This window comes from Haliaeetus leucocephalus, unplaced genomic scaffold (genome assembly GCF_000737465.1).
Source record: "Haliaeetus leucocephalus isolate CR32 unplaced genomic scaffold, Haliaeetus_leucocephalus-4.0 Scaffold830, whole genome shotgun sequence".
Lineage (NCBI taxonomy): Eukaryota > Metazoa > Chordata > Aves > Accipitriformes > Accipitridae > Haliaeetus > Haliaeetus leucocephalus.
Genome location: NW_010973266.1, coordinates 3,770,889 through 3,791,559, shown reverse-complemented (window position 1 = coordinate 3,791,559; position 20,671 = coordinate 3,770,889). Strand labels below are relative to the sequence as shown.

Sequence of the window (20,671 nt, the reverse complement as noted above, 5' to 3'; positions counted from 1 at the left end):
GGGGCACTTTGGAAACTACCATTATGTTCTTAGTCCAACTACAATACATAAAAAGATAAAAGTATGCAGAAACCTCCCTACTTTACCTTAATCATTATGTTTAAGAACATATAAGTATTGTGAAGATTTTTTTGTTTGGGGGGGTGGGGGGTGGTGTCTCTCCTAATGATTAATAAACTCTATGAAGGCTTAATAAAGTCAGTAAAATGTCTCTAAGCTGTGTTAATGGAACATCACCTTTAAAACAGTCCACAAATTCAGGGGTCGAATATAAATTGTAAAAGGTTTTTTTGTTGTTGTTGTTTTAGTCTTTTTTTAAAATATAAAATCATTTGTGTTGTCAACGATTTTTTTTTTAAAGGCATACAAAAATCATTCATAGACGTGTTCAGTTTGAAAGGGATTTTTTTTTTTTTCAAAAGCATTTTTATTAGCAAACACTTTTCAAAATTGAGAAACCAGATTGAGTTTCTATTTGAGAATGTCACTACATTCATAGTAGTTACAGGTTGAAAGTATTCTATAAAAACTCTTATGAAGATACGACAGTGGCATCTAATAGCAAGGCTGGCACCAAGACAACTCATAAATCTTAATGTTCTTAGTTTATTCATATTTTTGTTCAGCTTAAAAGACAGTTGAGTGCTAGGGAACAGTGAGCCATTAGCAATATGAAACTTTAAATCACAGTTAAGCAAGAATGCATGGGATGTGAACTGTGTGGTAACAGTTCATAATGAGTGTTTTGCTCATCATGAGAGAGAGAACTAAGTAATCTCTTCTTGGCAAGAAAGAAATTATTATTTTAGTATTGTGTCAGATTTGCCCATCAAATATTTTTTAGCAGAAATAAGACTTTATTCCCAGTCCTTCGAAATGGAAAGACTACGTGTTTTGTCTCTTTTCATTACTTATTGTAAATATGGGAAATGATACAGAGAGTTCATTAATTCATCATTTGTAAAGCTTGTGTCTCTAAAGTTTACAACTGATAATTAGCATTAGTGAAAGTGTTACATGACCATCGCTTTTTACAGTGAAAAGCAATTCTACATGGGTAGTTTATGGCAATTTATCTTTGCTTGTGAAAAGTCATTATCTCCTGGAGCTACTAACGTGCATTTGTTGCACTAAAGCAGATTTAATGATACAAAGTGGAAGGTTGAAGATCACTATCAGGAAATAAATAATAATAATTTATAAGAATTTCAAGTCTTGGAATGTTTATTTGATGGGCAAATTGCTTTGACAGTTATAAAGTACTGTGAAATTTTTTGGAGTAGGACCTGATCATGCAGTCCTGGCAGCAGTGGATTTAGGGCATCACTGCTGTCTTCAGGGATTCAGAGATGCCACTATTTAGAATGGCCAAGCCCATGCAGATTCCTGCATTATCTGTAGCACCTCCGGATTGACATTTGCCTTCTGCTGTTGTGTACACAAATGGTTAGGAAGTTTGCAGCCATAAAGGAGAATGCAAATAGAAGAGCCTTTTAGGCAGGTTTAAGGCAAAAACATGCATGGGAAGTAGGACATTTATGCAAACTGGACGTCTGTCCGTTCTTGCAAAACAGTGATAACACAAAGTGTGGTGTACCCAATGCCAGAATAGGTTGTGATGTATTAACTCCCTACATCTATGGCCCTTGTCCCTGTGTGCCGCCTTTGCTACTTTTTGCATCACACAGAAGGATGATGGCCTTTCTTTAAGCCTGATAGTTCCTTGTATTGGTTTAGGCTATATATATATTTAATATAGTGTTATGTATACCATAGCTTCTTTGTAGAAAAAAACCTGAAATGATAAAAACTGTTGGCAGTGTCTGGTGTCTTAGATACTGGCAACAAGATATTTATAGGTCATATAAAAACACAGATGTAAATTGTTTCTTGATTAAAATCAGAAATGTTGGAATCAGTTAATAACTTACTTGTTCACATGCCAGAAAGATCACAATATCACCCTTCTCTTTTGCATGGTGTATCTCAAAGAGCAGTCTTAGTGCAGACAGAAAGTGGTCTTTCTGAATGCTGCAAGAGTATACAACCTCTGCATGGTGTTTGTTTTCCACTCTTATGAAGGGGATGCTGCCGTAATAATTCTGCAGTTTGCTGGACATATGAGGCGCAGTGAGTATTACCAGCCTCAGTTCTGGTCTTGATATCAAGACATCTTTAAGAAGGCCAATTAATGCATCTGTTGCAACAGTTCTTTCATGCACATCATCCAAGATGATAACGCCATAATAGTTCAGAAGAGGTGTAGACATCATTTCCCTTTGTAGCATATCATCTGTACAGTATCTGCAACATACAAACAGAAAACTCTACAAAGTTTCTTGGAATATTCAGATTTGATTGTAAGAAATTAATTCAGGGTCTTGGGGGCAGCTTGGTTCTTTCTGTTCTAACAAGAAAGATTTGATAAGAACAGAGGGTCTATTTTGTAGCCAGTATCACAGTCTCAACTATGTGTTTAAATCCTTCTTTAAGTAGCTAGAAACTCAATGTAATTCAATGACACTAAGTGGCACTATGGTTGAAAGGATGCTCTAGGCAAAAGAAGAAATACATCTGCCCTAAAATCATAACTTATATGGCCTTTCATCTTCCAAACTACCTAAGCATATTGCATGCCATAACCAATTCTCAAGCTAGGAACTAATACTTTTAGATGAGGAAAAGAAGGTGTACATGAGGACTTGAGGCAGTGCCAAAACCAAGGTGAGAGATTAATTCATACCGTAAAGTCATCCTCACTTTTATCCCTATTATTCCTGCTACTGAAAGTTTTTTTAAATGATATTTTTTTTTGCTGTGTTGCTCAGCAGGACTTGAATTCTTGAACCAAGTTTCGATGTGGGAGAGGGTAGGATTCATCTCCCTTTCACATCACGAGCAGCTGCAGGAAGGTGTGCTGCAGGATGAGGCTTACAGAGTTCTCCGTGAAAGAGAAAGGACACACAAAAGGAAGAGTGGTTGAACTTGATTATCAGAAGTGGTGAGTAGAGTATCCTCTTCTCCACTGGAAATCAGTGACTGGGAAAAAGGCTTATGATCTAGATGTTATAGTTTGTGCCTGCCATATTAAGGAACCAGAGAAAATAACTCTCCTCACTTTCAGAGAGGCTCAAAATCTGAATCCCTGTGTTGCTGCTGTCACCTGCCTATATTTAATACATTAAGTGCATTTCTTATCTCTTAAAAATCCTCCTAAACACTTTTTTCTCTTGTTACTGAATATACTGTTTTCTAGCCATGATTTTTGATTGCTTTTAAATTCCAGCTTTACTTTGTGATGGATTATCCCATGTTCTCTTATGGTAATGAACACTCCTGTACTGGAAAACAGAGAAAGAAAAAGTGGAATGATATGGAGGTTACTGAGGCGCTTGATGAAGTTTTGCACAGACGGTAACCTTGCCCACTTAAATCTCTATTACAATTTAGCACAGAATACCTCCTTCAAGCCTTTTACAGTTTATTGATCAATCACAAAATCTCCAGTATCTGCCTTTTAAAATATTATACACAACTTCATAAAGCAGATTAGGGCTTTTTTGTTTTCATACTGTATGCAAAAATCTTTTGCAACTATAGCAATGTTTCCCCCTGGTTGTTAGGTTATCTGTCCTGACCATGTTAGTGGAGTGGTGCAATGAAGAGCTAGGGACTGGAGTGCTGTCAGCTGCAAACTTTTGCACTTGCAGAGAACTATAGGCTACATATTAGCTTGAAGGCATTGAAAACCAAACACACAAACCTCAGGATAGTGTCTGTTGTACAGCAGCTTTCAAATGGGACAAAATAGCCCACTTCATGGCCAATGTTGACATCCATTTCATCAGCTACACGCAGTGCCAGCCACACTGCTGTCTGCTTGTGGACCTGGGTGCATACGACTACGCCATGTTGATAGCGGACAGAAAGGCAATACTCAGCACACCACTGAGGAATCTAAGTAAATAAGAAAACAGACATATTTGGTATTTAACACACTTAGCAGAGACTGTAATGCAAAAGAAGTAGACAGTGTGGAAGAACTAAATCAACCTGAGCACCCATCTCTTATCGTCTGCCTGACTACTGATGGGTGAGCTGCACCTAACACAGAAATTATCTGCCTTGATAAATGTCCAGACCCAGAATCTCTTAAGTAGTCAAGAGTTGGAGTGACATGGGCCGGAAGGTTTACCTGGGAATTTCTCAACTGGACTTAGATTAGTTTGAATATATTGCAGAAGCGGCAGAATTGGCCTCTGGGGAGCAGGTAACACTGGCAGTATCATTCTTAAGCATCTCCTGATTGATCCAACAATGTTAGTGCAGTTGTTGTCAGGGGCTTCTCAGCTGGCTCAGTAGTAAAACTGCCCATGCTATATCATATTCAGGTGCTTGACATGAGAAACATGTCCCAGGAAAAAGAGGATTTCAAACTGACAGATGCCATAGTAAATATATGTAATTTCAGATTGATTACTCTGTAAACAAATAAAAATGAAACTGAACTGCTCCAGAAACTTATGCAGTAGCTCTCTAATTTATATATTTACGGTAGAAAAATCAACATTAGAAAATACTAATGTGTTATTGTCATGAGAAAATAAAATTACATTATAAATATTATTTTAGTGGATGTATTAGGTTTCAAATCCTTTACTTAATCAACATATATAAACCAGGTGCATCAGCCACATATAATTTATTCCTGTATAATTATTTATGTTTCTAAAAATGTTTAAAAAACAGCCAGCAATGTGTTGCATCTTATTAAATTTGTTTAAGGGCAATTGAAAAAGCTAACGTATCTTAGCATGTAGTTTATTATTATGCAAAGTTTGTTTTGTATAAATTAAAGTCAGTGACAAGGGCTAAAGACTTTGCACTCCAAAAAATATTCCAGGCACCAGGTAGGTGTGTATCCTTTTTATAGGAGCATAGGAATTTTCAATGAGAAGTATGATGTCTCTACTTCCATATGTGATCTCTAGCAGTGTCCAGCATGAAAGTCTCTGGCAGATATGAGATGCCCTGCAACAGTAATTATCCTACAGCTTTACCTGCAGGAAAGTTTTTGCCTGATCCGAATCATAAACAATAATGTTTTTGGCTTATAACACTTGCTTGAAAATTCTTCTCTGCTTGCTGCGGTAACAGACTTCGGTTGTTATATATTATTACAAAAGAATTTGATAGTCCTAGGGGATATTTGTGTGTTTAGAGTCAACTGAGATCTTGACTTCAGTGATGCCTTTTAATATGAGTTCTGTAAAGTAATTGTGTATTCTTGGAAAAAGCATTTGCTGTTGGCTGAAGTGAGGGAAAGACCGTTACTTCTCCCTGAGAAACAGTCCTACTGATTTCAATCCTTCATTCCCTCAGAACTTTTTTCACCTTCTCTTATGACCTGCCTGCAAATCCACTGTATTTTTTTCCTGTTATAGCACTAATCAGAACCAAAACACACTTTCGAAGTAAGAATATGCCTTGAATCCAATGCAGGCATTACAGTTTACTGTTTCCACTGGGCATTCAATGTGATGATGGGCAAAAAGAGAATAAAATGACAACTTTAGTCATTATTAAGGAGGAGGCAATAAAATTCTCCAAATGTACAAAATAGTGGCCAGCCAAATGTAGAAGGGATGATTTATTGATAAAATACTAACGCAATCTGAAATAAATCCTAAAGTATTTTACACTTAGCCATGGCCTCTCTGAAGACAGTAGAAATACACCTGTAATTTTAGTAGGGAAGGATTTTAGCTGATACATTCTGTAATACATATTAAAGTATATAGTTGATAGGTTTACAAGTTGAGATGTGGTGTTTAGATGTACAAACAAAACAATAATTTCCAGTGCACGTACTGATAGATACAAGAAAATTTTATACAGATTTTTTCTAAGGTTATGTGTATATTTGGTTCTGAATTTTAAACTATAGTAGTTAATGCATGTGGTCTTCAGTGTTCAGAAAGGGCTTGATATTTTTAAATTTAGTATTTAGTACATAAAAAGTTGTAGTTTGAGATTTTTCAGTTGTTTATGAAGCTGTGTCAGACAATCACAGTCTGAGAAGTGTTCCTGTTCAGTGCTCAATTTACCCGGAAGCCCAAAAGACATCATTAACCATGTAAAAACATCTTGTAATGGACAAATGTAAAGTAAGTGCCAATTGTTTGTGAGTATTTGAAGAAGTTATTTAAATGTATGCTTATATATACGTATTTTAAATCTATATTTGACTGCATTCGTCTTCTGCCGCCTTCTGTATTTCACTTTCCCTCTCTGGCCTTAACACCTCAAATTAAAATAGATGCTTGCACATCTGTTTCTACACTGAGAACTGCTAAACTCAATACAATTATGTGTGTGTACACTGCAGCTGAACTCTTCAGAACTGGATGTTATTGTATTGCAATACCATACAGTACTCGGCATAGCAATAGCCCACTACTGACAGAAACTGGACACTAGTATAATATAAATCTGGATATTGATGTGCTTAACATAAGTAAAGGGAAACAGCAGTGAACAGTAAAAAAAACAGTAAATATATATATATAGTAAATAGTAGATATAATAAATATTAAATAATAGTAAATTGCAAAAGATTTTTCTGTTTTTAAAATATGTATTATTAGTAAAATAGTAACTCTGAAAAGTGTACATTAAATGTTCTAAAAATAATAAAAAACCCCCAACCAAGTATGTTGTACTGACCTGGGAGCTCTTGCCAGTCTTAGCCTCTCCTGACACAATCACAATTTGATTATGGAGCAAACTTTCCATAAAAGTATATTTCTCTTTCCATACTGGAAGTTCTTCTCGTTCTTTCATAAGTTTATAATAACGGGAAGAGTAAGGCAAACCATCAAAAGGATTAAGCTCTAAATCTTCTCCGCATACTAGTATTTCCTCTTCATCACCGTCGCTGCAGTCAAGTAATTCTGAAAAGCAGTGGATCTCTGGAGAAATGGTTAAAAACTCCATTTTTCTTACATATATTATTCCCAGCAAAAAAACATTATTAGTGCAAGGGGTCCTTTGTGTACTGATTGATCATTCAGGCCCCCTAAACCTGAGGAAATCCATTTCTGCTTGCTTCAGGATTAGTATTTCCCAGCTCTTCAGTTTAAAAGTTCAGTCTTGGGGTCCAGCTGCCACCTTTGTGGTCTGTTTGTCACACTTCAAGTGGTTCAACAACCTTGACAAAACATGTTTAAAAAAATCCTCCAAACTCTTCAAAATAGCAGTGATTAAACCAGAAGCCGAGTAGCTTTTGCCCTTTAGTAGCACGTTAAAGCCGGACCGTGAGTACCAGCCAGTGTATTTGCTCTTGTCTGCTACTGCTTGCCCGGGCTGGAGAATAATTGGGAAAAAGCACGCTGAGCCTGACCTTTATCACTCTCGCCTGTGCCCCGGCTGCCGTGAATAGGAGGCTACGGGGCGATTATTGTGATTGCAGAGATTGTCATGTGGCCGGCTAATCCCGGCACAATGGGGTTCACCAAAAATGGGTGCAGCAAAAACAGCGCAGGGGCTGCGAGCGTGCGGTTAATGGGAGGTAACTGCTGCGTGAAAGCATCCGTCAGGAACAGGCAGTGTTTTTATTTTATGTTATTTGTAGTGGTTTAGAAAATCGGACTAGCAAAGAGTCTTTTTGTGTACTCTGTATTAACTTGGAAATCTTGCAAGGCTTTAACAGCTTTTTGCCACAATTAAAAATCTAAGATGTACTTAATACATTGTAAAAAGCAGAGAGATGCCAATTCTAATCCTTCAAGGGCACCAGCAGTGGCCTTGAAAGATGGGGGAAGAACAAATTACTGACGTAAACTAACTCCAACTCTTAGGCCTCAAAAGTAACAAAATAGAGTCTCCTAATCTTGACTGATCTGTACTGTAACAAAAATATTAAATAACATTTTTTATTTTAGTTCCAGAGGCAAATGTCCTGTTGAACAATGATACTGATAATGTCTTGAACAGACTGAGCACAACGCTTGTATGCTTTTTCTATATCAAGCTTTTTTCTGCACTAAGTAATATAATAAAAGTTATTGCCTCTTCTTACAAATTTTTCTTGTTTCATAGCTTTGGACCATATTGGCTACAATGCTATTAATGCATTTTCTGAGGACAGCAGCATAGAAAACCAACAAAGAGAAGTAGGGGAAAAATCTTTTGTTCAGCAGTCTGAATATCTCAATCCAAATGAGATAAGGCCAATTATATGCTGCTCACAAAACAGGCTGATTATTGGCACTTAGAGTGGCTGGCAGCAAAGGCTGACAGACTGCCCAGTTTGAGGGCCAAAACCCAACGTGATCTTCTGGAGGAGCATCTCTGAAAAGCAAAAGGACCAGGTAACTTATTTGCCCCCCCCTCTGGCACTGCAGTACTGCAAAACATGCTTTGGACTAACCACCAGTGAGGATGTACCTGATACCTGTGAAGATGACAGGATGGCTTACCGTGATATCTGGGAAGATGACAAGAGACCAGTTTTCACGCTCATGTTCAGGTGAACTTGGAAACCACTTCTCCTGTGACCTTGGTGGATTGCTTGGTACCTAATGGTTTATCTGATTTTGTGTTACATCCTTCCCTATTTATGGTTACAAACTCACAACCATTGAGATCTCTGCCTCTCTCAAATGTGGTTGAAATCACTCAATAATGCATAAATGTCATGAGAGGACTGAAACTACAATCCTACAGAAGGGTTTTTTTTTTTTGTGAAATTCAGCTCAAAATGACATGAAGCAAACAGTGAATTGCTATTACCCTGCATTTTACTTGTTTTTCACATGCTTAGCTGCAGCAGCAGTATGTGCTCTCTGCTTTCCTCAATTCCAGTATAGGCTTGTCTTCAAAACATTAAGGATTGGACAGCAGTATTTTCTGGTTCATTGAACAAATTTGAATGGTCATACCACAGCAATTTTTTTGTTTTTTCCTTTTTGGTACCTGTAATGGAAGAACGCAAGTTTAAATGTTACCAAATCAAGAAGAATGTTTACTGTTTGAAAACCAAATATTATGAAACTAATACTCCTTTTGTGATAATGAATGTTTTAACAGAACAGGTTGTTAACAGGTTTACATTATTTATCTTTGCTAAAATGGGCCATGTAAAAGCTTTACCCTGATCTTCAGCCAGGTATCTGATTGAGTACTTTGAGCCTCTTCCTGGAGCACCAGCCCAACAGCTCTCCGCAGCCAGCTTCTCTGGCAGTCGAGGAGTCTAATGAACAAAGCCAAACACTGGGTTAGGAGCGTGATTGAGCATTGCCTTTGCAAATTAAGACATCCAGGCCGTAGCAATTTGCTACTCAATATGCCTCCTTGCTAGAGGCATATTCTTCCAGAGTACTGGTTTCTGGTCTTGCCTCCTATAGTCCTTGATTTTGACCTCATGATGTCTGTCTATTCTGTCCTGGTCCGTGTCACTCCACTGGCTTCTGACCATTCTGTCTCCTGTAGTGCCGCTGCAGTTGTTCTTGGCTTTGCTATTTAGCGAGATCTCTTCTTCCCTCTGGAGTGTTGCACCCTTTTCTGATAAGGCTTCTTGATCATCTCTTCTGATTGCTGTCATTATAGGTAGGCCCTTAAGGATTTACAAGATATATTTTTTAACATAATACAGAAGGATTTAAGTAATTCTAATAAATAACAGAAACACTAGCTGCAGATGAGTGCTTTTAGTAAATTAGGGTATAAGCTGCTTTCAAAGATATCAATGAGAACTTTGGTATTAATTTAAATTGTACGTTGTTGTGCAAGCGCTTGTGGTAACGTGCTGTAGGAAAGCAGTAAATACCACATAACATATTCTGTATCTTTAATAAAGCCTTGTTAATATATAGGTACTCTTTGCAGCTTTGCTATTAAATCTTCCAGAGGAGGAGGATTTTCTGTGTGTAATTTATACAGAATTTGGATTTGTAGTATCAATGGCATTACAAAATTCTTTCTTCTCTGTTCCATTTTTCTTCCCCCATTTTGGCAGCGATAGTTTGCAATAGCAATGGGAATTTAAGGGTGTCACTTCTTTTTTCCCCAAGAATGTTGTTTAAATAGAGGGTTTCAGATTAAATTTGCTTTAGAATGAAGCAAATGAAGCATATGAAATATGAATGTGAAATATATCACATTTTAAAAAGCAAAATTATAGTTTGTTCTTGTTAGATGAGAACCAGCAGATGCTGTCAAGAACAGTTCTTCTGTCCATCCTATTTTCCAGCACACAATCTTTTGATGCCAAATCCCTCCAGCATTTGCATATGTCCACCAGGACATGGAACTGCATCTTTGCAGCTGAAAGTGGAGGGGCTCTTTCTTAACCTTGAATTACATTTGTCCTGAAGGCTTTGCTAATCTTCCTTTTTAACATAAAAAAAGATGTATGCTAGTAACATATTTGTATTTGTGTGCCTGGTACAACTCCCGATTGCTCCCCTGCACTTTACACCAGGAGCTGTCATCTGTTTGAACTTATTATTTTTCCTAACGAAACCAGGCAAGGGTTATGCAGAGCCAACGCGGTGCAGAAGACCGATGGCCTCCAAAAGTAGACATCTTTCTGTTTCACCTACCCAGATAGCTTAACTTTATTCCCTGGGTGTCCTCAGTTGTCGGACTCCAGGGCCGCGAAGGTGTAGAGGAGGAGAAGCCCAGGCTGTCCCCTGGACCTGCGCTCACCATCCACAATACCGCGGTGCCGGCATTCCCCTGCAACCCAGGCAGGTGTTGCAAGTAGGAGGGCTGGGCGATAGCTAGGTGTTGGCCCATGTTAAATCCTCATTGAAGAGCTTTTCCAAGATAAAAGTAGGACAGGGGATGGGGACGGGGGTCGTCTTGTGTATAATAAAAGCTGTGTGCATAAACCCGCTGGAGCTGATGGCAGGGGGAGGCAGTGCCAAGCAGGAGTAGAACCTGGAGGTGAAAACATCACCATGATTTATGGAGTCCTATTACTAAAAATGACACTTTAATAGTCTCTGCATGATTTTTTTTCTTTTCTGGTTGCTTTTTATACTGCTATGAATATGAAATCTTGGTGCCTGCTGTCTGTTGACAGCAAACAAATGTGGAAACCCCCCCCCCCCTGATTTGAAGACTCTGTTAGCTTCTCTGTTGGCCTACTGATAGCAACATTTAACCTTGGTTATACTGTAACTATATTACTGTTTATTGAGCAAACTGTAAAACTAAAATAGAAAATTTCCATCATATGAAAGAGACTGTAGCAGCACAGATGAGTCACACTTCTATTGTGTTTTAATTTCCACTTAAGTTTTTGTTGGCCGGGAAAATATTATTAGTTTTGCATTACTGCTCTTAAAAGTACTGTCAGTCAGTGACAGATTGGTTTAGAACAAAGTGTTTCAAGTCAGCAAATAAAAACAAATAAATCTAGTTTTAACTCACTGGTTGCCCAGTATTGAATGAGCATGTTATGGGTTTTGAGCTGAAATTGTGCATGTGTAAGCAATATACTTGCTTGTTGAGATTCTTCATTTTCACGTTTATGTGAAAGTGAAGTAAAAGTATGTAAGACACTTCTTGGGCTTTTTTGTGGTTTTCTAATTGTGGATTGAAATTGGAATTCACTTAAAATCACAATGTAATTTTTTTACATATTCAATAATATTGAAAATAATAACAAAAATATAATATTTTAAAATTCCTATCAGATTTTTTAAGAAAAGGAAGTGTGGCCTAATAGCTAGTGACTTGAGAGGATGGTTTGAGATTAGTATAATCCTACAAGATTCAAATCAAGAAAATATTCTCTTTTCATGTGGAGTCTTTAATGGTCAGAAGCTGTTTTATCATTCCAGCAGGCTCTGGGTACAATGCAGTGACTTTGCTCAGTTCAGTACTGGAAAGAAATGTAAACTGCTTGAGTATTATTTCTACCAGTGGGTTACAGTGAGTTCAAGACTTAATATAGTTTGTCATAAACTGAAGTTTAAGTAAATTTTATTTTTAAAAGGAGAAAAAGTAAATTAAATATACAATTCAGTATTTTATTAATTGTTCAGTATCCTGCCCATCCCAAATCAGTAGCATGAGCAATTTTAATGATTTTCACTAGTGAGATCTGGTATCCTTTTGTAGATAAGGATACATAAGATTAATTTATGTACCATTTAAACCAAAACAGTACCTCTGGAAAGACCTGACATTTCATCCATGTAGAGTAACAGGTGTTAGGTTCCCACTAGTACTGCAATTATCACACGTGCTGAGCAAACCTAGAACTGCTGGGATTTTGCTGAGTCTGATAAGCACGTTCGTTTTGGTGGTGGGAACTGGGAAGAGGAGATGGTGGTGAGGAAGGAGGCTGGGGGACGTTACTGCCAGAACCCTCTGTCCCCAGATCATCTCCAGGAAAGGACTGCAGGATGGACCAGCTTGGTATGAGGCACAGGCTGAATGCCCTTAACGTTCATAATTAGAAAAAAAAAAAAAAGACAGCTTAAACCAAATTTTTCTTGTATATTACCATATTTATCACCACCATTTGCTTAATAAAACCATTGGCTATCTCATTATCTGTATCATAGCTGCATTAGGACATTATCCACAAAACTGTCAGCCAGGCATCAGATCTGTTTGTTTACTCTTCATTTGAATGATGATATGAAAAGCAAACTAGTAGCTATATGTATCTTTTGAAAGTACTTTTTTTCCTGAGCTGTTTTAGAGAATGGCTTTAAGTGTTATTTAAACACCAAGACATCTTAAGAAGACAGATGATAGGAGGCCTAAATGGAATTTTATTCTAATTTATTAGTGGTTTTTTAATGTAATGGGATGTCTTCATCTGTTTTCTATTCTCTTTATGTTGTTTAGAAAAAGCAAGACCAGCATTCTCTTTTCAATTCATTAGAATAACATTCACACATACTGTAGACTTAACGCTTTCCAGAGCTGGAACAGCAGGAGGAGGAGGAAGAAATAGAGATAATTAATCGGGAAGAGAATAAAGGATATTTTGAACTCAGATTTGAAATGAGATGAAGAGTCAGCTAGACAGTATTAGTACAGTTTGTTCCAGATGACGGGAACTACAGACAAGAAGTTTGGGTAGGGGCCAAAATGTCTGATGGGGCAGCAACAAAAACTAGTGCTGTAGCAGTGCGGGGGATAGAGAAACACCAGGCTGTTTGTCAGAGAGTGCTTTTGCTTTATAAGCTGATGAAAAATATTCTCTGGAAAGTCTCTTGAAACAAGTTGGGAACTATGTTTGTAAAAATATCAGTGGTGGTGTTCTATTTTAATTTGAATGAGAAGGCTGAAATATTTTCATGGCCTGGAATATGAATTTCTGGGTTTTGGGGAGGTAAAGTGGAGCATACAGAAGGGATGTTCAGCAATGCAAGAGGAAGCTGTGCGATGTAATGGAAAATGAACAAGGTGAAGCCTTTACAGATAGTGGTAAATAGTGGTGGTGATAGATTTATAGGCAGCTGACAAGGGATCAAGTGGAAGGCAAACCTTTAGTCACCCAGCAGTCAGCAGGCTTTTGCACTTAATGAAAAGGAGCCATGATTTAACCCAAAGAATTTGAGAAGGAGTTATGTGGGCTATTCAGATTACCTACCTCAAATTTAGAAGATGTTTCCAACTGTAGAAGAGGTTACTGCAGAGAGGAGCAGACCTGCTGTGTCAGCAGAGTGTGGCTGAGCAGTTGTTTTGTGAATTCATGGCTTCAGTTTTCTTTACAACTTTTGGCAGCAGGCGTGAAACTTTCCGAGTGGTCATTGCTGCTCTGATGGATGATAGAATGAGAAGTCTCTTCATAATTAATTTTCTGTATTCTAAGATATTCCAACTGCCTCTTTAGGATTTGAGTGATGTGGCCATTTTTTATATTTGCCCGATAAAATATATTACGCCCCCCGAAGTGTTGTTATGTCGCAGGTGTCTGCCTTTCTCTACACTGAGGTTTATTCCTTTCTCTGTGGGTATGGATTTCTAATGCTTTAGATCACGCAGAATGGAAAACGCATACATAAAGTTAGTCTAGTTTATTTCTTAATATAAAAAGAAAAAAGTATTTTGTGGCTACTTTGTTGTAAGTACAAATTTTATTGATTTGTTTCATGTTCCAAAAGATTTCATTTATTAGTACTTGTTTATCCTTACTAACTTCTAAGGAACTTGTAACTTAATAACTTATTTAATGAAGCATGAGATGTGAAAATGTTGCACATTACAGATGTCTTCCGATAAGCGAATACTGCGCTCCTGCAAAACACAATGCTGCAGTACTGCAAATAAAAACTGAGTCAAAAGGATGAGAACTTGGCCTTCATGAAGGATTGACTTTGCATGCTGCGGTTGAACGTTTTTTTTTTTTTCCATTACTGTTTGAACTGAGCTGAAGTTGACATGGCTGTTTTCCTCTGGTCACACAGTTACTGTCACTGGGAACTGGCAAGGATCAATGTGCTCTAAAATAAAAGTTTGTTTTGTTTTAATGTTAGGAGATTGTTTTCATGTGACACTGCCCTGGCTCAGTGCCTCTCAGCTGCTTTTGGTCACTGTCACTGTTGGGTTTCATTACAGAGCTGTCGTAACGCCCTGATCGTCAACTCGAGACCCAGAAATTCCCACGTCATTGCTTTGGCCACCATTTTGCATTGATTTTGCCTGAGGTGTTACAAAGTTCCAAGCCTAATCAGGTCAGTAGGAGTTTTGTTGCAGACATAAATGGAGTCAGTCTTCCTTCTTCGGCTTTTACCCTACAGTCATTATTCAAGCCAAAATATTAGGGAAGTCAATGTGAATTGGCATGGCTATACTCTGCCAAATCAAGTCCTTCTTGTTGTTGTATATGCAGATAATATTTAGTGTGAATGTCTGCTTCATTACAGATGCAGAACTAAATTTTTGGCCTTTGAATTTAATGGGAATTTTGCCATTGATATAAATCAAGCCAAATTTTCTTCCAGAAAATGTTGTTAATGTATCTGAGAGACATGTGTGATTAAAAGAATTATGGAAATGTAGCTTATTTTCTCAAGGTAGAGTAACCCTTTATGTGAGGTCAAACTTCATTATAGCTTTCAGATGCAAGCAAAAAAGTAAATGTTAGATAATGAGTGATCCCTTGATCTTGAATTTCTGTTTACCTCTGTAGAAGAAAGAAAATATAATTTTACATGTAGATTAAGCAAAACACCTGCTTTATTATTTTTTCTTCATTCTCAGTAACTATGTTGCTCCTTCTGCAAAAGTTTCACCTTTTATGTCATCTTAACTTCGAAAGTTTCCAGAAAGATAGCTTTGACTTTTTCCTTTGATAGTGCTAAAGTAAACTGCAGCACCAGAACCTTTCTGCAATATGTTAGGAAGGGCTCTATGGTCATGGTAATGAAATCTGGTATCTCTTATAATAATAAATATTTAGATTAAAAAAAAAAATTAGAGCCTCTGAAACAGGAGGCAAATGTATTATCTTTGCTTTTTGTAGGAGTGTAAAGGTAGTATTTTGGTTTACACATCAGAGTATAGTTGGATGGACTAAATGGTATTGTTTATTTTCAAGAACTACACATGTTTCCCTGAGCTTTGAATGAACTGTTGAGTATTGAAATTCACCTACTCATTATTTCTGCACTCTTGCTTTTCAGTTACTTTCAGTCATGGCCCTCATTGAATAAATCATTAAAAACAATCTTATACAAGTGGGGCAATATATCACAGTCTTGGCTCTAGCAAGGTATAAAGGAGGGGTTTTTGTCTGTTTCTTTCTCCTGTAGGTAAAATATATCTAATGCTAAGTACTGTGTTGTATATGCTTTCCGGCTTAATGAAGAGCAATGCATGTTTGATGAAGCGACAGTGAAGTGAGACAAATGTGATTCAACTTAAGTGGTGGTGGGGTAAAGCTTCTCAGAATAGTTAAAGCACTAAAATCATACTCATTGAAATCTGTGTGCAGATATGCTTTGATTTCTTAGGTTGGGAATCCAGTGACCAGATTATGGAATAATATGAGGTAAAAAAACCCAAACCACACACTCATCCTTCAACCCCTCTCCCCACCTTAATGTATGATTTCTGATCTCCAGAGCAGGAGCAATGGTGTTGCATCCAGCTTGCTTTGCTCTGTGCCTAGGGCCAAAATGCAAATTGTGCTCACAGAGGCTGCTGAAGAGAGAGTGCCCAAAATGGACTAAAATTGACTTATTTCTCCTGCACTTACTATTATTCAGTGGGTTTAAAGTGTAGAAAATTCTGAGACACTCATCATCTATAGAAAATGTTATTTCCTTGATTCAAATGACAAGATTTTTTCTAATTCTGATAAAACAGTTTATACTGTTTCTCTGTGCTCCAAAAATAAACAGAGGGAAGAAGGGATTTGAAAATCATTCATGAAATGTTTGAATTTTTAAGTTCCTTTGAGTAGGACCTAGTTACCTCGAGAGGTTGGCAGCAGAAATGTAACCATAAAACAGGGGTTGGATTATGTGATCCCCAGCTCTTTCTGAAGGCTGCTTTGGCCAAAGAACTTAGCTGGATGGAGAGCTCCGTTCATCTAGTATGAGGTTGCTCCTTTTCTGGTTTTTAGGATTTCTGAAGGTGGTAGTAAGTCTTAAAGGCTTGTGTTTGCTAATATACCATTCTCTATTGCACGCGTCTGGAAACTATGCAAATTGTAGTTGACAATGTGTAAAAGTATAATGGGAACAGGAAGCTTAGAGGACTTTCCTTCAAATTAAATGCTGCTTCATGGCTTTGCAATGAGAGACAACTTTTCTTCAGGGAAATGAAACCGTTTTATCAAAAGAGCAGGCACCTGCCACGATAGCTCAGGCCCTTCTAACAAGGGGAAATTTAGACACTGTAATAATTCAGACTGTGTGTTGAAAGGGAATGTGCCCTGAAAAATGGATGTCTTGCACGGAGAGGATGTAAAAACTTGCTCGAAGCATTTATACCACCTGGGTGGAGAACATTAAATCCGTTAGTTATGCTGTATGGATGCTGCTGAACCTAGTTACTTTCTATCTAAGCCCAGCGCTTTTGGTGGTTACCATGTTGTACAAAAGTGATAGAAGTTTTACAGCCGAGGGGTATAATTAACTAATAACATGTTAAGAATATATTTGTAAGGTATTTTTGTCATAAGAGAAGTAGTTGAGTTGACATTTAGCTTACATAGGCTTAAATGGAATGAGTGCAGAATAGTGTGAATCAGAGGGAGAATAAATAATGAGTGGTTTTTGTTAAATGCAACAGGACTTATGTTAGTCATTGGCTTAAAAAAAATACAGTATTCATACTGTTTTGGTACAGTGTAGTATAGCTCACAGAAAACACTACTGGCTTTCTCACAGTAGTTTCAAACAGGTAAGTATATCTTGCAATGTTTTGAAACATAACTGAAGAGCAATTTAAATTTTTTAAGGTTACTCCATTCGCAGCCTCTGTAAATGGCAACTTCTTAAGGAAACCTAGCAATATTTTTATGGAGTTCAGGTAATATTTATCATACTGACACCTTTAGAGTTTGCTTTTTTCCCTTTATGAAAGCAAATTTATGTAAAAATGGCATTTTTTAGAGTCAGCTGCAAGTGTTGATATCATTGGGCATCCCAGCTTCTCAGGGGTGTGGGGGTGTTTTCAGAGTTTGACTCTTTCACCTGCTTGCTTTTTGAGAAGTACTTTCTTGCCAGCCTGACTGTCAGACATCCTAATAATTTGCAAAATCAGAGGTTTTCCTCTTGTTAGCATTGGAAATGCATCTTTCACTCTTCTGCCATTTTTATGGGATCTTGTATTCCCTGAAGATGTATAATGACAACATTCCTTGTCTCTTCACCCTTCGCACAGATATTTTTCTCATTTATGTATTTTTCTCATTATATTGATGCTTACCAAGACTCACGTTTTGTTTTCAAAATTATCTTTCTTATATCCTGATTGTTGTTATTGGAAGCAGTTTAACCAGAAATGAAAATGCTGGTTGGGTTTTAAAATTGCTTACCTTAACTGAATATGTCTTGCCTAATTTAAAATTCCTGCATACAGATTTTTGTTGTCCTCACTTTTTGGGTGTGTGTTTGTAAAGCAGTGCTTTGCAAGTATAGGGCACCATGTATTTCATCATCCAGGCTATAAATGCAGGAGGGTGACCATCTCTGCTTTTTGTTGTTGTCACGAAAATAGAGATTTTCCTTTTATACAGCCAAGAAACTCAGTATCTGAGGTTGAGCACTTATTGGTTAATTAAGCAGCTCTTTGTAGACCATATGTGCATGATGATTTACATCATTTTTTAACATTATATATTACACTACGAATAAGTTTCTTTTGTCCAGATTATGTATATATATGTGCCTTTTTTTTTTTTTTAAATAGAAAAATAGAGGGGAACTTCTGAATTGTTATTCCAAATTTTTGGTCTTTTTTTGCTTCCTAGATTTGCTTGCTTTGTGACTTGAGCTGCATGTTGATATACAGTAGCTCAAAGCCTTCCTGCAAACATGTGGTATCTCAGATTTGTAGAAAAGAAATTCAGTAAGAGGAGCTCTGTGTGTATAGAAGGGTTTATAGTGAGAAGTAGAGACTGCATTAAAACTGAATGCATAGGCTTAGTATGCTAATATGACAACCATGCCAGATTTCCAAAGTAATCCAATGCAATAACTTTAGATATTATTTCTCCATCAAATAGTGAATTGAAAAGTTGACTCTGTTACTTAGATATAGATGCAAAATTTGTGCATAGTTTTTGTGTACTTGTGGTTCTCCAAGCACCTATTATAGGTACAAGTGCTAAATCAAACGATAACATAATTTATGATTGAATGTCCAAAATCCATTTTCTCATATGTGAAAGTATTTCTACAAACTATATTGTAAAAGTAATGTTTTGAAATATTTATTCATTTTTAGGAAAAAGAACCATCAATAAACCACATCCTCCAGTTACAGAAGTGACACACCACTATATGCAGTTCCTTTGGGCCCCAGAAAAAGCAGGAGATGGAAGAGGATCATAAGGATGATGGTTATAACATTCAGTTGAAGAAAGGAGATCCAATGCTTCATGCTTACGGAGTCATATATACGTAGGTGCAAAGTTAATGTGGTACTGTCTTCAAATTTGTAAAGCATTTTGAAGCTGAGAGTGATTGAAATGCTGAATATGTGCTGTAAATGTATCTTGCAAAAGTAAAATGTAAAATTAGAATTTTGCATTATATTATTAACATTTAAAGTAATTCATTAATACATATCTGAAATAATATCATTTTTACTGTAAATATTAGTATGGAACATTTTTCTACTCTGCTGCGTGTGGATTTTTTTCAGAAGGGGACATTGCAAGTCCTGAATAATTTCAGAGCTATTCCATACCTAGTAATCTGGCATGTCTTCCTTCTTCTGATCTATCATGGTGTGATTTCTTACGTAGAGAGAGTCAGTCCATGGGGGGATAACATGCACAACTTCTATTGACTTCAGTGGGGATGTTGGGTTTTTTCACCTTGCTTGTGTGTTAGGTATCTCCCAAATAAGCTCTTGACAATTCTGGAGTCACCTGTAACAAAACAATACTTTCCATATGCTTAGATAACATATTCACTTTTTAGGTAGTCACAAATGAGTACTGAGTCTTTCTTTTTCCCTTTCCTCTGAACTAAATAGAAAGAGCTGGTGGTAGTAAAATTCGTGTTAGCTGGTTTGGTTATAAAGTCTGCATGCTGTTGTCCATTTCCTACAGATGACTGTTTTCTAGTGACACATAATGTCCTTCGAAAATTTACGTAGGAGAATTTGTCACTAGGTGGCAGAATTAGACTGTATTAGTACTAACATTTTTTATGATTTGTCCAGTTGGCTTCTTTCTATTCCATAAATACCTCTTTGACTATACCCAGCATTCAAAAATATCTAAATGTTACAATAAATTCTAATAAATGAAGCTCTTTTGAAGGAGGTTTTTTTTTAAAATAGCAGGTATAATATGCTGGACTTCAGAATTGTTGTAAATATTTGTTTAATACTTCGCTTTGGATTTGTGATAAAAACTGCTTTTCTGAAATCTTCACTCCCACATTTTAGAAGTATGTTAGTATTCAAATTTGTAGAAGATCTGTAAATGAAAACATGTTGCCCTTTGGTGCTTGCCAGAGGTGTATAATATTCAGATACTGCTTTAACTACACGTGCAGCTGAGGTACTTATATGTGCAGATGTCTCTTCTTGTCTCTAAATGCCATTTTTCATATGAGAACAGCTAATTCACAGGCACAGTTAGGGTTACTTACAAAGTAGGATTTTCCTGTGGGCGACAATTTTAAATCTCTTTAGTTGGGGACACAAGCAAAACTGAAAAAGCTGTGCTGTAATTGGAAAAACAGTCATTATAGCACTTGTATCCTCGTCTTAATTTATGACTTAGGTTATATTGAAAAAAATCATTTTGTTTCAATATAGATTATATCTTGGTGCCTAGATTTGACAGATGCATCAGTATGGGAGCAGTGATGCAGAACTTGAGGACATTTTATTTTGAGGGATAATACATATGTTTTGAAAACATTGTAGAAACATCTCTGATTACTTGCTGTGTGCTGAAATGTTTGGAAAGTGTTTGGAATATTTGAAGGAACATATGAGACTTTCTTTT

At 36.9% G+C, this 20,671-nt stretch overlaps 1 protein-coding gene across 1 annotated transcript in view; it reads right to left on the bottom strand.

The window, feature by feature from the left end:
* The window catches only part of DHX32 (DEAH (Asp-Glu-Ala-His) box polypeptide 32), a 29,239-nt gene extending 19,635 nt beyond the window's left edge, over window positions 1–9,604 (bottom strand). Inside the window, exons 1-6 of the mRNA XM_010582016.1 lie at window positions 9,399–9,604; window positions 9,154–9,253; window positions 8,537–8,579; window positions 6,727–6,953; window positions 3,764–3,957; window positions 1,932–2,304 (exon numbers count right to left, since the gene is read on the bottom strand). Of these exons, the coding sequence (XP_010580318.1) occupies window positions 1,932–2,304; window positions 3,764–3,957; window positions 6,727–6,953; window positions 8,537–8,579; window positions 9,154–9,253; window positions 9,399–9,604 (1,143 nt within the window). The remainder of the gene's footprint in view (window positions 1–1,931; window positions 2,305–3,763; window positions 3,958–6,726; window positions 6,954–8,536; window positions 8,580–9,153; window positions 9,254–9,398) is intronic.
* Between the last annotated feature and the right edge of the window lie 11,067 nt (window positions 9,605–20,671).